General features: G+C 27.4%; 1 protein-coding gene across 1 annotated transcript; it reads right to left on the reverse strand.

Moving 5' to 3' along the window:
• Positions 1-4548: 4548 nt before the first annotated feature.
• LOC113380269 lies at positions 4549-7745 on the reverse strand. Its single transcript, XM_026619624.1, has 5 exons — positions 7049-7745; positions 5536-5963; positions 5282-5470; positions 5072-5187; positions 4549-4803 (listed from the first exon to the last, which is right to left on the reverse strand). The coding sequence occupies exons 1-5, from the start codon at positions 7743-7745 to the stop codon at positions 4749-4751; spliced, it is 1485 nt and encodes a 494-aa protein (XP_026475409.1). The 3' UTR covers positions 4549-4748.
• Positions 7746-17574: the final 9829 nt, after the last annotated feature.

A 17574-nucleotide genomic window follows, 5' to 3' on the forward strand; every position in this document is an offset into this window, starting at 1 on the left:
TAAAAAACCCCCCTAAGTCCCAGATCAATTTTCTCTTTTCTGTTCAGCGTTGAAACTTTTTTATGTTTTTTAGTGTTCCCTCACACAATTCCAAAGCCAACACTCGAATGAAATCAAGTCCACGTTGAAATTTTCACAACGAGAAAAAATTACTGGGACTTAGTTAAAATATTTAACTTTGCCCCAATAAATTTTCTCGTTGTGAAATATTCAATGTGAGCTCATTCATTCGAATGTTGGCTTTGGGATAATACAGCATGCATAAATAACTCGTCTGTCTTAATTGAAAAGGTTTCAGAAAATTTGGACTTAGAAAAAAAAATTATCTGAAAGGACTTAGAAAAAAAAAAATTATTCGAAAGAATTATAATCAGAAAATTTAGACTTAGAAAAAAAAAAAAATTTCGAGAGAATTATTTAATTAATCGATGAAATGAAATGATATTAATCGAATCAAAATTGTTTATACGACTTGATAAAACATTTGAAACCTTTACAATTAATCGAGACAAAAACAAATTTAGTTGACTTGAATAATATACAAATTATTAGAAAAAGCCATAAAAGAATTCAATAAAACTTGTAAAATGAAATAATGAAAATGTTCGAAAACTGTTAAAAATTCAAAAGTGTTTAAAGCTGATTATTCTTTAGAATCGAGTTAAATAATTTTTACAACTTGAATCGAATAATAAACTTGTAAACAAAACTATATTTTGTCTAATCATTCAAGTCAACTCTTTGAAACTTTGATTGCAAGTCTTGATCAAAATTGTTTTAATAATAAAAAAAAAAAATCTATCATTTAGCGATGCAGCAATATAATTGAATAAATTTAAAATAAATTATAGTAAAAGCTTTTAAAAGCTGCATTCAATTAACAATTTGGTAAGTCGTATTGAGTATTTGAAATAATTTGATCAAAAACAACAATCGTGTTATCCATAAATAAGAATGTACATGCAATCAATATCGCTACAGGGAAAACACATGATTCTTGATACTGGAAATGTAATTTAAAAAATTGTTTCCGAAGGATAATGAACAAGAGGTGTCACAAAAAAGAGATTTTTGTAACAAAGTAAATTTGTAATTTGTAATAAAATACCATCAATTTAGGAGTTACCTAAGGAAGAATGCTAGGGCCTCTTAAACAAATGAGTAATCGATGCTTACAAAAAGCTGTATTGGTTAACTAATAATTTGGTAACAAAAATTTAATATACATATAAGAATTCTGAATTCACACACAAAATCAGTTCATAGTGTTATTTATAGAGCAAAGGAATCTCTGGTGGAATATTTATTAAATTGTCATAATATAAATTACTTTCAATGTCTTTGATACATACGAGAAGTACAAACTTTTATCTTTTATATTGATTTAAAACATTCATAAAATTTTAATTCATAAGTAAATTAAAAAAACTGAATCAACATGTTTTCCCCATAACAAATTAAATAAGAATTAGTCTTTTACACATATGTCTGCCAAATTAATTTAAAATCTTTTATTCATATAATAATTGTAGTTGAATAAACAAAAAAAGAATTGTATTTTACGCATTAAAAAAAGCTACAAATTAATAAAGTTTACCAAGTTTAACTCATTAGAAAGTTATATTGACTTAAATATAATAATATAAACAATATTTTCAGCAGATATATGTACATAATTATATGAATGATGCACGAGCCAGAAAGTATTTCATAAAATATATACAGACTGCTTATCGGATATCAGATAAATAAAGGACAAGATATCAAAGGACTTTCCAATTTACTTTTTCATACAATATTCATTCATATATTAATTCAATATAACCAGCAGTAGATGTAAATAATATCAAAAACAATAATATCTAACACGATTTGAGAATTGAGCAAAACCCTAATAAAATATAAAATATAGTAAAACCTATGAAAATCAAATTTCATTTAATCTAAAATCGCCTTGCAATAGCTCAATAAAAGTGATGAAACTAATGCAAAACATAACTAATTTAATATTTATTATTTGAGCCCATACATTCTATCAAAAAAAATCTAGCCTTATCCGAACAATTAGTCAATCAGCCTTAAACAAAGATCCTTTAAATAAATATATATAAATATCTTTTAACTAAAAGCAAGATCGCAAATATAATTCTTTTGCAAAAAATAATGCACAGATCTGGAGGTAGTACAGAAAACTGCTCAGAAGATGAGAATATATTGAAAAAAAAAAATGATCGTATTGAATAGCGCTTCCTTGTTAATTATGACTAAATCATATTATTCATGATATCTATATTACTTCTTTAAAAAAATTAATAAATAAAACAATATTTAGTAAATAATCATGATATTTAGCATGTTTTTCAAATTCTTGGAACGTAACCCCTCTTTTTGTACTAATTCTTTGTCCCGTATAACACAGATTCGCATAACGGTGCATCAGATAAATGCCTGTATATGATTCCTGAAACCTATTCTTTAACTCGATTTGTAAAAAAAACATGCTTTGCACTTACATTGTTGTAAATCCTCTGCAGCAGCTCCCAGAATACATAGCCATTACTCGAACCACTTCTGGAGCATCTGCCAGAAATCTCAAGTACTCGACACAAAGTAACTACTTTAGAACCACTACATAACAATCGACATGTCGCAATTGTCTGAGTAAAGTCTTTACACAACACACAACACACGACTCATATAGAGACTTTTGTGAATTTAATTTTCGATTAACAGATATGTGGTGGAAGTGAATAAGTATAACCTACAAGAGCACATATATAAATTATACTATTGATAATTGCATATATATATAGATAAAGGATACATTAGCACTGTAAATAAAATGTTTAATTATAATATTGCATCAAAATGGAGGCCCTGAAAAAGGTACACCCAAGCACTTCACACATATCCATTTTTTTGACTTTTTATGAACATTTCGCGATGATTGTTTTATATCAGATTGATCTACTGAATTAATTAAACAATTTGATGTACAAATTAAGGAAATCCAATCAAGGATTTAATTAAAAACTCTTAATTAACGCGAGAACATGTCAATTCACAAAAATCTCTTTGACATTTGAACTAACTGATTGAAGTTAGCAAAATGACCGCTGTATCAATCTTGTAAAATTTAAAGCGCGAAATTCAAGCAGAAAGTTTAATCTTTGCGAAAATATTTGTATTCATCAAAATAAAAAGTATTGCTATATAAAGTATATTTTTCAATGTGTATAAATTTGCCTGAAAATAGAAATTTCTTCAGTTAAAATTGCTTTATGAAATTATTTTAGCTTATTAACTTCCGGTAAGAAAATTTCAAGCCGTTCTGAATCTAATGAGATCAAATTTGAAAATTAGCTTCAATATGAACATTACCGTATCAATTGTTTGACTAAAAAGATCTCACTGGAGATTTTCTTAGATATCGCTCTCAAATATTGTCAATTTAGCTTACAGGAATCCGTATTTCTGATTGCTGAATAAAACAGAGTTTAAAATCAATTCCTTTTTTTTTAATATATTAGATATTTATTGCGTAATTAGTCATTACATTATAGTATAGTAAAAAAATAACATCATAATAAAGCTACCATTAATATTAAGTAAAGGTGAAATTAATATAAATACTTAACAATTCTAAAACAGTATGCGTCTTCAATAGGTAACATACTTTCATTATTAATTTAAAAATATAACAAAAACTGGTATAAATTATTAACAGCAAATAAATACTTTTTAAAAATTAATAATTTTACTTGTAACTAATATTAGTAAAATAATTTAGTTCATAAATTAACAGAGTACATATTTAATTTTCACATACATTGATCCTATACAATTATTGTTATTTAAATAACACTGTTTTATTTTTGAATGTAAACAGACCCATTTAATAATAACAGCAATAAATTATTTGATACAATTCAATTTCATACTTATTGTGAAAAATTAAGTTGAAAGCATTTCAAAATATTTTGCAAGAACTTTAAATAGTTAAGTAATATTTTTTAAGCAAGGCATAGCATACAAACTGATGCATTGCAAGTAGACAGTCAATGTCTGATTATTTTTTCTAAATATATCCCTCCTGATACTTAAGTATGATTAAAATACGTAGAAATTAAAATGATTGACTCAAACTTATTAAACTTGAAAGACCATATTATAATATGGTATAATTATAAATATATATAAGTCGAAACCATACTTTAGTTTTCATCTAGTATTTGTAGGAATGATAAACTTTAAAACATATAAAAATATACTTTAAACACACTTAAAATAAAACAATTCGTTGAAAACTAAACGAATGAATAGAATTAAAAATATAATATTTCATTATTTGGCCTAGTATTATTCTATAGTTAATGGCATTAGTATAAATAGTTAAAAATCGATTAAATATATAGTTCCTATAATTACCTAAGTTTTCATAATTAAATAAAATGCCCACCATGAGATTTATGAAAATTAGCATCTACATTTTCTTATTAATATTTAGCGTAATTAGCAGTCTATTATTATAATGCGCAAACTTTGGCAACTACATTTATATGTTATAATTGATGAAAACTTTAATATGATTGATACAATTCTTTTTAAAATGGGTTAAAACTGTAATGTTTTTTCCTTTTTACCATATCTGTAATGATTTATTTATAAACTGTAATGATTTATTCCTTTTTACCATATCCAATACCGTTATGCTTTGGCCTGCTTTTTAGACCAAGTTTAGATCTTAGTCATAAAGGCTTGTTGACATTCTCTGAAAACTGGCCGATGACATTACCGCGGGGCCTAGAAAATCAAATAGGTAAAAGTTCAAATAATAAATAATTTTTGTTAAAAAAATAAAATAAGTTCTCTATTGAAAAAAATATATCATCTGATATCTAAATAATAATGAATTTAGAAATTGTGAAATTTATTTAGGACGCAAATAATAAATATGAAACGTTTATGTTTTTTCAAAATTCATGTAAATGGAACTAAAGTGCATAATAAATAATTTTTGATTATTCATGTCACTTTAAATTATAAAGTTCATAATCAATTGTATACATACCTATAGTTTGCAACGACATATATTTTTCCTCTGCCGTTACTGGAAACAGCCATTCCAAGTTCTTTTGTTGCTCTCCATATGATTTGTGTAAATTGTGCTCCACCTCGCGCTTTTTCCTAAATAATTAATGATTAATTATATTATAGTTCTTAAATGCTTATAATATACCGTACTGAAATACGTTACTCAATATACTCATTACAGTTTTACCTTGGCATCCCAGTCATATTCACGCCCTTCTTCATACCAGCATCGAACAACATCCCTGGCTGAGACATGATCGCTGACATCAGATGACCATACCACAAAAATATTTTCTCCAAATTCACAACCAGGCTTATGTTTAAATTTATTTAATCGAGACAATTTCAGACTCCAATCTCGTGCTGATTCACATAACTAAAAAAGTTACAACCAGCAAATTAATGAATTGTTGTTGAATAAATATTAGAAATCTGTCTTACCTCTTGACTTAAAACTAAATTTGGCACACCGTGTTTTTTTCTATATTCATTGTGAACTTTTAAGCCTTGTAAAACAAATTCATCCCATTCATAAATTTCATGTAATTTATTATTTATAATTCCATTTATTCGTGCAATATTTTTGTCATTGTATTCTTGCATTTTATGCCTTTCAATGATTTTTTTTCTAGATTTTGCGGAACCATCTTTATGGATTTTTCTATTCATGTCATCAGATTCACCACTGCTTTCATTATTGTTCTTACTTTTTCCATTGCAGATGTTATCTTCTTCTTCATCAGAAAGCATTGTTCTAAATCCTCCAATGGGCGGAACATTATGCGTGAAACTGCCTAAGAAGTTACCCGGTGGATGGTAGTTTGCCACGATGAAAGTTTGTCCTTGTTTATTTGTAGCAATACCTACACCTGAATTAGGAAAAGAAAAGATTTGTTAAAAGTTAGGATGATATTATTTATACTGATTAGGGTTTGTCGGTTTTCAAAAACCGGTTTTAAACCGGTTTTTTGGCGAAAATGATGGAATTCGAAAACCGGTTTTTTAGTCAAAAAAGTCGGTTTTCACTGTATATGAATAGAAAATGACAAATATAGCCAAATATAAAACATAGATGATTTGATTCTTGAAATCATATTGGTTCAATAGCATTTGATATATTATTATCAGTTTGCAACGGTTCCCAGAAAGGTTTTGTATATTTAATTTAGATTTTTATACCAGTGTACATATTAATTTAAATCAGTGTGTCTTCTTCTTGAAGAAGTAACTTCCTCTACTCAAACTTAAAAAAAAGTTTTGATCTCTAGAAGCCACAAATAAAAGAATTTTGTGAGTAAACAAAGGACACGTCTAAGTAGCAATTCGATAGACGTTCTCAGTTTTTTGAAATCATATTTTATTAAACAAAAAACAATTATAATGTTTAATGTATAATGTTTTAAAATTAATTAATTAAAATTCCTCGGAACAGACAATACCCGAATTTAGCTGAATTGTTTTTAAAACTAAAATTGATATTAACAAGTATGTATCCACATGTATCTAATATTTTTAAATTTTTTTATTTAATGAATGTTTTTTATTTAAAAATGTATTATTTATATTAATTCGAAAACTTTCCTTTCTATCATAGAAATATTTTCATTCTTATATGTGAAAATCATGCATGAATAACGAATAATTATTTTCATAGTTATTTAATATATTAAACCCATAGATATTTAACCAAGATAAACTATTATTTTTTAGTTCTACTAATTAAAATTAAAATAATTTTTTTTACTATCTATAAAATTAAACAATAAATAAATTCAGTGAAATACTACTCTAAATTACACCAAATTTGTGGAAAAATTACAGAATATTCAAGCAAAAATTTATTTTCTATATAAAATTCGAAAACCGGTTAAAACCGTTTTTTAGTAAAATCAAAATTCGAAAACCGGTTTCCTGAAATGTCGGTTTTTGTATAAACCCTAATATTGATACTTACCTAATTCTCGTGAATCATTCCACACAACTTGTGTAAAATGGCCTGTGCGTAGCGTAGTCGGTTCCTTATAAAATTCATGCTGCCCAACTTCCGCGTACCATCGTTCTACTGCCTCTCGGCCGTTCGGTGGCGTGTGCAATCTCTCCGGAACACTTCCTGAACATAAAGAAGCAGTTCTTATCTGGCGCCTTTCAAATGCTGATGGCCTAGGAATGGTGTTCGAACGCTGAGGAAAAACGCAAGATGATCTACGGACAATCTTGGATCCTAAGCCTGGTTTTGGTGGCGCTGTCACTGGCCGTTCTGGAATAGAGCGAGGCGATTTCTTCAGCGATTTGCTGATATTTGGACAAAATTTATATTTTCCGTTGACAGATGCCGATTTGAAGCCGACGCATGGAGATACTTTGCCGGAACATAAAGATGGTAAATTATCCGAACAAGATGAAGTTGCTCTGGAAGTCGTCAAAAATGTTGTTCCGGCAGGCGATGTTGGTGTTTCATTTGATAATCTGCTCTCTGATCGTGCCTTTTGCGCTATAGCAGAACTTTGCTTCGTTTTTAGACTATTTCTTGATGCTCCAGAGAATTCAGATGTTATTTCAGAATGACTCCATGAATAATTTGATAAATCTCGGCTTACATTTTTTAGATGGTGTAGAATCAAGGTCCCAAGTACAATATAAATTTTCCCCATATTCAGAATGCGGTCTGTGCTCCAATCGTCCCCGAATTGCTAAGGTATTGGCCCATTGTTGACTGTACCTATTTTATATGAGTAAATAAAAATTCTAAATTATGATAGAAATCGGTAATAATTTTAATGATATAATAATTGTATGTATAAATTCAAAAGATTAACTTTACACATATAGCTATTAGGCAATAAAATTTTAATTCATCATTAATATGCGAAGAAAGAAAATAAATTACATGCAATTATTTATACGTATAATCAATTTAGAATCATATGCAAATTAATTTAAATTCAACTAAGAACACTATACTTACTTGCAGAGTCGTTTACTCAATCGAAGTGGAGGCGCCCCATGCAAAGCGCGAAGCTTATTATGAGTTCTCAAGCATTCTTCTCGAAAATTTTCATTATTCTGGTAATTGTGAGATTTGCAAAAATCTGTAGAATCATAACTATCAAAACTTTCTAAGCTTTCACTTCTAGGTAAGTTTTCATAATATTGACCCATCAAATTGCCTTTAGGTTGAAATAGGGCCACAGCCACAGTTCTGCCGTTTGAGCTGCAAGATAACGCTATTCCAACTTGCAGGCTAGATTTCCATAACATTTGAGTGAAATTAGCGCAATCTGTATGTTTTGCATTTATCAATTTTGATGTACAATTAGACGTACTAGCGTCAGATTCGTAAGCTTCATTTTTTTCTGTGCCATTTGTTTTAAATGTTCGATTAACAAAATCCCGCTTAAGGTTAGATCCATGTCCATTATGCAAAACATTTTTTTCATGAGGTGACTTTGTGCCATTTTGTTTTTTGGAAACTTCTTGCATCTCATGTTCACTTTGCGAATGATCAAATTCACTACTAGATCGAAATTGGTCATCACAACTTTCTGCTCTATTCGAGATATAATTTTTTCCTTCTCCATACCAATGAGCTAATATTCTTGTAGGTGTAATAGGTGTTCCAGCACTTGACCAGTATACATTTATGCCTAGGTTCTGATCTTCCATTTCTTTAGAGGCATCATTAATAGATTTTCCAGCAGCTATGGAATCTGCTAAAGTTTGCGAACTCTGACAAAAACATTACACGATTACTACATAAAAAACATTTTAATAAAAAAATTAAATTGTGCAATCTGCTTTAATATCAGTAAAACTTAAGTTATGAAGTCAAATCAAATATTGAATATTATTTCAAGTTTTCAATAACAAGATGTTTTGCTAATTAATCAGTATATTTTCTTACATTTCTCAGTCGATCAGAAATATGCAAATTTGGCGAGCCATGCTTATTTCTTAATTTGTTTATGGCACGTAGAAAATTTTGTTCGAAGTTTTCCTCTTCCAATGGCGGATCTGCAAGTCATAATAATAAACAATTAAATTAAAGAGTTTTTAAAAGCAAAAAAACGATACAAAAAATGAAAAAATAATATTCAAACTATGTTTAAAAGGGCGTCGCATGTTTATGACATATGTACATATGAAACTAATTAATAAAAAAAAACATATTGAAGTCATCGATCTTTATACCGTTTAAAAATGGTAGTATAACACGGTATAAAATATTAATTGCATACTCAAAACTGATCTGCAAAACAAAATATTCATTTTCCTTTGTTAAATCAAATCATAAGTATAATTTAGTTACGCAAATTAATTATTCAAAATGCAATAGGCGTGTTAATATTCATTCACATTAAAATTGGTTTAATTATTTTCTTACTGCAAATATTTACATGTCATATAATTAAATGAAAACAATAAAAAATATCTAAAAATACCTATTGATAACAATATTATTAGGAACTGACCTTGCAACATATTTTGCGTTGCCAATTAGTTCATAATAACCATTTAAGAAAACAATATGGCCCAGCCCGGTACATTAAAAAATGAACCAACAAATACTATTGAGTCATAAACCGAATTAGCTCAGAATTGTTTGTTTAAGATAATTTTAGTAATATAAATATAGTACAAAATAAGTGTAATAGTAGATGAGGTAAGAATGAATCTCCAAAACCATTAGATATATCATAAAAAGAAATGCTCGAAAAAAAAAATTTCCAACGACAGCAACTAATTTTAAGCATATATATAAGCGTAGGTAAATAACAGAAATTGAAATTTTATTGCTGTTAAATACATAAATAATAATGAATTATATCATCCAAATTGGCAAACGTACACTCTTAATTAAATAGAAGCTCAAATGCCAATTATTACCATAATATCGACTTCTAAACTTGGTATAAGCAAAATAATTCAATGTAAGTATATTTACATTTATAAATGTATTACATATGCAATAATCAAATCTTTTAGCTGTGATTTATATTTTATTGTAGTAATAGAAAATATAGATGAATGATAAACTAAAAAAGATAAATCTAAAAAAAAAGTTTGCTATTATGGGATAAATTTTGGTTGTTCCCTTTCTACGTTTTTTGAAACGATAATTTTTTATTTGGTTCTTAAAATTTTTCGATCAACAGGATAGCTAATCTCGATATAATTTCTCTATAATGTACTTTTAATATAAACTTTACACTAATTTCATCAAGTGAAGTGTTTTTAATCAATGCCATCCACAGTTATTTTAAAAACAAAATTCTTATAGGTCGTGTGAACAACTTCATAAAAAATTCAATTTTTGTGTACAGAAGAAGTATATTTTTCCTACCTTGGACTACTACTACACAAATAAAATCTAATAAAACACTGCGATTTCAGTTACTTTGAGGTGAGGTTTTTGTAAATAAATTGGAGATCATTTAAGTTTAAATGAAGGCTTAAAAGAAATTGGTCTGCTGACCTGATCGAGGAATTTCTGCCTGCCATTCTTCACTTAGGATAGTTACTAAATGGAGGCATCCTAACATACTTATTTTCTTTGTTTGTTTAAAATTATTATTATTTGTATTTATTTATAACTTATTTAGCTCCTAGAATTTGTATATTCTGATTTCTAATAATTAATTAATAAAAAAAGTTCAAAAATGAAAATAATCGATATAATAACTTTTATTATACGAATATCTCATAATTTTTTATAACATTCTGAACACTAACTACATTAAAAACTGTAGTTGTTATTTTAATAACATAAGTTGGGTGTGAAAAAATTGATTCTAATTAGGTTTATGGGAACAATTTCGTAAAATTTTACTTGTATTCTGATCGAGGTGTAGAAAGAAAATGGTACAATAACGCATTTACAAAATTTTGATGCAGAAAGTGCTTTTGAAAGGCCATTTGCTGCCCGTAAAATAAATAAAAAGCTAGTTTGATTGACTCATTGAAAAGTTTTAAAATTTTCGAAATTTTTCAAAGTATAAAAAAATGCGTTATTGCATTAAATTTTTTCGAAAACTTTTTTTCAAAATTTTAAAATTTCTCTAAACCTAATTTTTTTAAAGTTTAAAAAAAATGCAATCTTTTTTAAAAGAAATAATTTTTGGTATGGAAAGTTTCAGCAATTTGCCTTAAAACAAGATACCATACACCATTAGTTTTGCAATTATGAAATGCCATATCTAGTATACATTTTAAGTTAAAAATACGTTGAAAATATCCTTGGTGCATTTTTTGAATAAATATAAATTGATAAACAATAATAATATTTCCAATAACAATAATTTTCAGCCTAAAAGCTTTAAAACCGATTCAAATGACTGCAAAAGTACTACCCTTAAAGTTTAAGCTAATAAAGAAAGCGTTTAAACTAACAGTTTCTGCATGTTTAGCATCAATATTAAATCCAATTAAGTTTTATGGAAGAAGTTTTCATTGCCAAGGATTTTACAAATCGATTATACATTACACGAGCGCATTCTATGTATTTATGATTTATAATATCAAAGCATATATTTTATATATTTCAAAGTTCCATTATACATTTTCTATGCTCTTCGTTTGCAAGTTTTATTGATATTGTAAACCTTGTACTTAATTTGTATTAACAATTATAATTTACACTTATATGGAAACCTTTGTTCAATATATAACTATTATTTGAACTCTTAATTTGCCGGCGCCAGTTTAACGCTAAATGAAAATCTAAATATAATTAACACAATTTTATAAGTAAAAGTATTTCGTAATACATAATTTGCTATAATATTGAATCTTCATGTCAAATAATGAAATTGAACTAAAAAAAATAAAGATTACCAATTAAAATAGATCTGAAATATACAACACTATTTTCACTCATATAATTACATGGTGCAACTTATGAAACTGTACAAGAATATAAAAAATGCATCCTGATGCATAAAATAAAAAATAATAAAATCAATCGAATGTATAACAATTTACACAATCCAGAATATTGACCATTAAAATAGTGACAAAACAAATTCTCACCTAAAAGTCTCATAAAACATAAAACAGCAAAAAATTACATGATGAAATAAAATCAATCACTGATTTAATGATTCAACAGTGAAGTACAAGATTATAAATTGGGTTATTTAACGTTCTCAAGAAACAATAAAGGACACAATCTACCTGATGAAATAAGATACATTAAATTAAAAATTAAAGGAACGATGAGCAAAACCAATGTCTTTCTACCCAGAAAAAGAAGGTTGATTGCTCTGTTCTTTATTTTAATGACTATGTATGTGTATATTTTAAATAGATTTGAAAAATATTTAAATTTTTGACAATAATGTATTTTAATAAGATATATGTGTTAATATTATTACTTATTACCTTCAGAGAGCGAATTGGACAAATTTGAAGGCAATCTGGCTAGTGAGTTTGGCTTCAATAACCTGGTAAATTTTCGATCCGTTTTCTCATTACCACGAAATGTTTCTATCGTTTCTCTCGTAACAATTTCCTATAATATAAAAATATTTATATTTTTATATATTCACATTTGATTATTAAATTACTTTTTTCTATATTATATTAAAACAAACAAAAAACAAAACAAAACAAAACAAAAATGATGAAAACGATAAAAATACAATAATAATAGGTGACATAAATTTAGATTTAATACCCATTAACATATACAGATTCAAATAAAGAAGATTGAATGGAATATATAGTATGTAAGATATGACATTAATTGTAGTGTTTGTTGATTTATGATACAGGGGATATTATATATTTCATTTGTATTAATCATGCTTTGCGTTGATGCATGAAAAGAATTACTTAGAAACAAGTTAATTTTCTTAAGAATAAACAAAGAATAACTTATTAAAAATTTCATTGTCATTTGTTTAGAACTAGCCCCAAACACTGGGTAAGTTGCAGCAACGCACTTTTTTTAGAAATTGATTAGTTGTGAAATAATAAACAATAATTATAAAATTATTTTAACTGGTTTTGGCATAATAATAGTTAGAGCATATATTTATCTTTATTTCTTAAAAATATAATCAGTGGTCAATATATATTAATTAAAAAAAATCTGTTACAACAAGCCCTTAGCTCCTCTATTCATATATGAGTAAAATCTTGACAGGATTAACATCAAATAAAAAGGATTGAGTCATCATGTATCTAATATACTTAAACTACTTTAAATACATATTTAAACACTTTTAACATATATCTATATATTTAGCGTAGGGCGGAGCATAAAGGTCCAACTTGACCTTGAGCAATTATATTGTGAAAACCAAACCAACTATATCACAACAAATAATACATATCAAACAAACAATTATCTGACTATATTCAGTGAAACTCACAGATAATTTATCATTGTAGAAATGTGTTTTTTACTTTTTCTCAAAAATTTGTCGCGAAATCCTTCTTACTGAACGGCCAGGAGGCACTAGGTCCAATGTCTTATTTTCCATTTTGAAGGTAAATTACGAACAAATAGCTACATTATTCAACCAAATATAAATTTCATGGGTGCAGTTTTTACAGAGATAACACGGAACATCACCTTCATCTGGTATTTTGCCAGAAATATTCATCAGCAGAGTTGGAACTACTATTTATTTAATTCATCATTTGTAAAATTGTTTTCTTAAATTTAAATTACTTTTTTATTTACTACTTTATATTGTTTACGCTTTTTTCTGGATGAAGATTCAGTTGGTCTTTTTACCCCACTCATCCACAAGTAACATTTTATATAGTTTATATAATAAAAACTGTTGAAACCAACTCAAAATTAGCAATTCATCTAATAAAACAATTAAATAACGTTCAAAAACTAAGGTTTACTAAACGTTTAAATATTAAGGTTTCGTAAACTAAGCAACAAATGGTCACAACTAAAAATCTAATTATGAAATCAAGGTGATGGCTGGATATACATCTTTGTCCGTCTACTTTCAAATATTGTTGTTAAATTTTTTTTACTTTACTTGTGTTTGAGATATTGGTGGTGAACCTTTTTACCCGCGGAACTTCAAGCCTCGCTCTACCCCATATACACATACACACATATTATATATATACTTTATACTCTCACCTGTCCATTTTTCGCTTTGAATGTCCTCTCCTCCAGCTTCCTGACCATAACAACGCGGTTGAGGCCCCCAAACTCCGCATGTCCGTGGGCAGAAGTTCGGAAACGGGACAAATCAAGAAGGCAGGACCTGTTGAACATTGAGATTTATTAGAGTCACATAACTATTACTATTTATCTAAATTAGAAGCAAGTTCTTATTATGATGCTGCATTCAAGACATATTTGAGAACAAGATATAGTGAAATAAGTTACCTAACTTGTGAATATTACCAATATTTTTTCAAATAATATTACACAAATTTTATGTCTCAATATTTGATCTTGATATAATTTACTTTATAGAGAAGTATATCACAAAAAGTTCCAAACCGAATTCAAGATATCGATTATCAAGACATTTCGGAATCTGATTGATTTACATTCTTTTTCTGATTAGCCTGTATCTTTTGCCTTTTCCTCTAATAATTTAAAATTGTCTTTTAAAAAATTTAAATTTAACAGTTAATGAAGTATTTGAACATAAAGATCTTTATGAATCAAATTTTGCGAATCCGCAAAAACAGTCACAGATAATAATTTATATTTGTTTTCGTATCTGCATTTTAAATTGTTTTAAATGAAAAAATCTACTAAAACAGTAGATACTAATCAATATTTTTGCAAAAAACCCATTATGCCACCGCTGGTCTCATAAGATTATTTAAACTCTTCTTAGTGCACAATTTTTAGATGATTTAAAAGTACATCACAATTCTAACCACTCAGCAAAAGTCTGCCTTTAGCGTAGGGCGGGGTACAAAGGATCAATTTCACTTTCAGCAAAATAAGTAAGTAAAATTCACAACTAATTCGACATTTTACAACTATGTTTTTTTGTTTACTATTTCTCAAAAAAATATCACCTGAACAGCCATGGGACAAAAAAATCTACCATTTTATTTTTAATTAAAAAGAGTTTTCATAGAATAATATTGGATTATTTAATCAACGCGATGCAACAAAGTTAATAATCATGATTCAAATATGTACTTATAAATATAATAAAAAGATATATCAACTCTTACTAACTATTATAAATCTTGCTTTGTTAGGTATTTCTGTATAACTTATCATAATCAGGCTTATGTATATTGAAATACAATTAATGCAAATAAGGTGAATTCAACTTCTGTTTGAAATACATATTTTATAGGCTCATTTTTTATAAAGATCGCACCGGAAACAAATTTTTTGTCAAAAGAATTCATCATCAAAGTTAAAATAACTATTAAGTTAATTTAATTTTTGTAAAATTGTTTTTTTTTAATTTATTTTACATTTTTAATTATCAGTATCTTATTGTTTACACTTTTCTGTATAAAAAAGTAATAGGTGGTTATTTTTACCCCAACCACTTGTAATTACAAGTCTTCTATAATACTATACTAGCTTAAGCAATTATAGAGGTTATAAAAATAAAACCGTAGAATCCAAATTTTAGAATAAGATTACATCTTACAAAAAGATTAAATGGAAAAAAATGGACTTAAAAATTATATGCAGGTATCGTAACTAAACCAATTATATGCAGGTATCGTAACTAAACCAATCGTGCACAAAAATCGAAAAAAAATACTTTCGCTACAAAATTGAAAATGTGACCGTTTATCTCATAGTAGCGAAATCGCTAGATATGAGGCGGTGACTGATTACAAATCTTTTCCCCTCTACTTTAAAATATTGTTGTTAAAAAATTCCTAACTTTACTTGCTTCTAAGATCTGGGTAGAGGACTTTTTTACCCGCGGCCCTTCAAGCCCCGCTCTACCCTGTATTATATCAATATTTTACTTGATTTCATTCCCGGCGTTCCTAGTTTCAAAATGATTATAAATTACATCAAATTTTCATCTCAGGCTTATCGTCTTGATTTATGTGCACGATAATTTCCATATTGTATTTGATTACTTGATACACACCTATTCTGAAAATAGATCAAAGCCGAGCGATAGGATAGGATTCATGGGCGGTTTCCATCAGAAGATTACTGATTACTCGGCAATAATGATTAATCGACTAATTGTCTTCAGATATAAACTTGATAATGTCAAACGTAATAAAAATTTATGTTGTAAGATACTTGATGTAATAGCTTTTAAATGCTAAGAATAGTGAGCATGGGATTTAATAGTTGAAACTTAAATATTTGCAGATATTATATTTCATATATATAGTGGTGGATATACAGTTTCTTCTAGGACAGCAAATATTTTTTTAATGAAAAACTAACTATCAAAATAGTTTAATAAATATATTTCCATGAATATTTAAACAAATAATATTTTTATTTTCAAGAATTATCAAATTTAAGTAGTTTATCTGACAAATCGAATATTTATAATGGTTTTTTGAAAACAAACTTTAATTAATTAATGTTAAGTCAGCAAAATTTCAGTGATTGGGGGCGGCATTTTGTCAGTATCCTCGGGCGGCATAAATTTAAATCCAGCCCTGCATATATAGTTGAGCTAGTTGAGATTCATATAAATTAAAGATTCATTCACATCGAAACAATCATTCAGTAGGAAAATCTTATTGTAAAGGATGTCATTACACAGTTAAATCCAAGAAATATACTCAAATGTAATGAGCATGAGGATTAAAAAAACAATATGATCAATTGTTGTAGTTTAAAAACGGCATGAAGCTATTTCCATATGTATTTGGTTATATGGTTGCAAACGATTAAAATAGGTTTTTCCGCAACTCTAAATCATGAATTAAAAATCATGATCATTTTTGCGAGAAGTTGTTTTGTTAAATCATTAAACAAAAAGAGTTTGGGCGTCTCTAGATACCAACCGTTAGGTTTGTGTTTTACTTGTAGATAGGAAATCTTTGTTGAAAAACAATTGCTATTAAAATACACATGTTCAGTTTCTATATAGTCTGAAATTGAAATTGAATAGATGTCAATTTTTAAGAAAAACTTGTACGCAAAAAAATTAAAAATGATAAAGCATCCATTGTGCTTCTGGAAGTTTATTTAAAATATTTTTAGTATATATAGATACGAGTATAGAGTTTGAGTTTATAAACAATTCTTGGAACGATGAGCGCAATGTATTGAGACAAAGTATTAATTACATCGCTGTATACCAATAATAATATTGTATTATTATTGTGTCTGGTGATTTTAGTATTTTTTCTTAGCATTTGTTTTATAAATTTGCTATGTGTTCGTGAACAAAAGTATTATTCTAAAACTTGATTACCCATGTGAAATATGACGCATGAGCGAATTTTAATGACAATGCCGGTTTCATGTAATTGCATGTATACACACCTTTATCGATATACACATGAGTATATAATTAAATATATATATATATA

This window comes from Ctenocephalides felis, unplaced genomic scaffold (assembly GCF_003426905.1).
Source record: "Ctenocephalides felis isolate EL2017-DRISC unplaced genomic scaffold, ASM342690v1 CF-g0.4_SCAFFOLD_01986, whole genome shotgun sequence".
Taxonomy (NCBI): domain Eukaryota; kingdom Metazoa; phylum Arthropoda; class Insecta; order Siphonaptera; family Pulicidae; genus Ctenocephalides; species Ctenocephalides felis.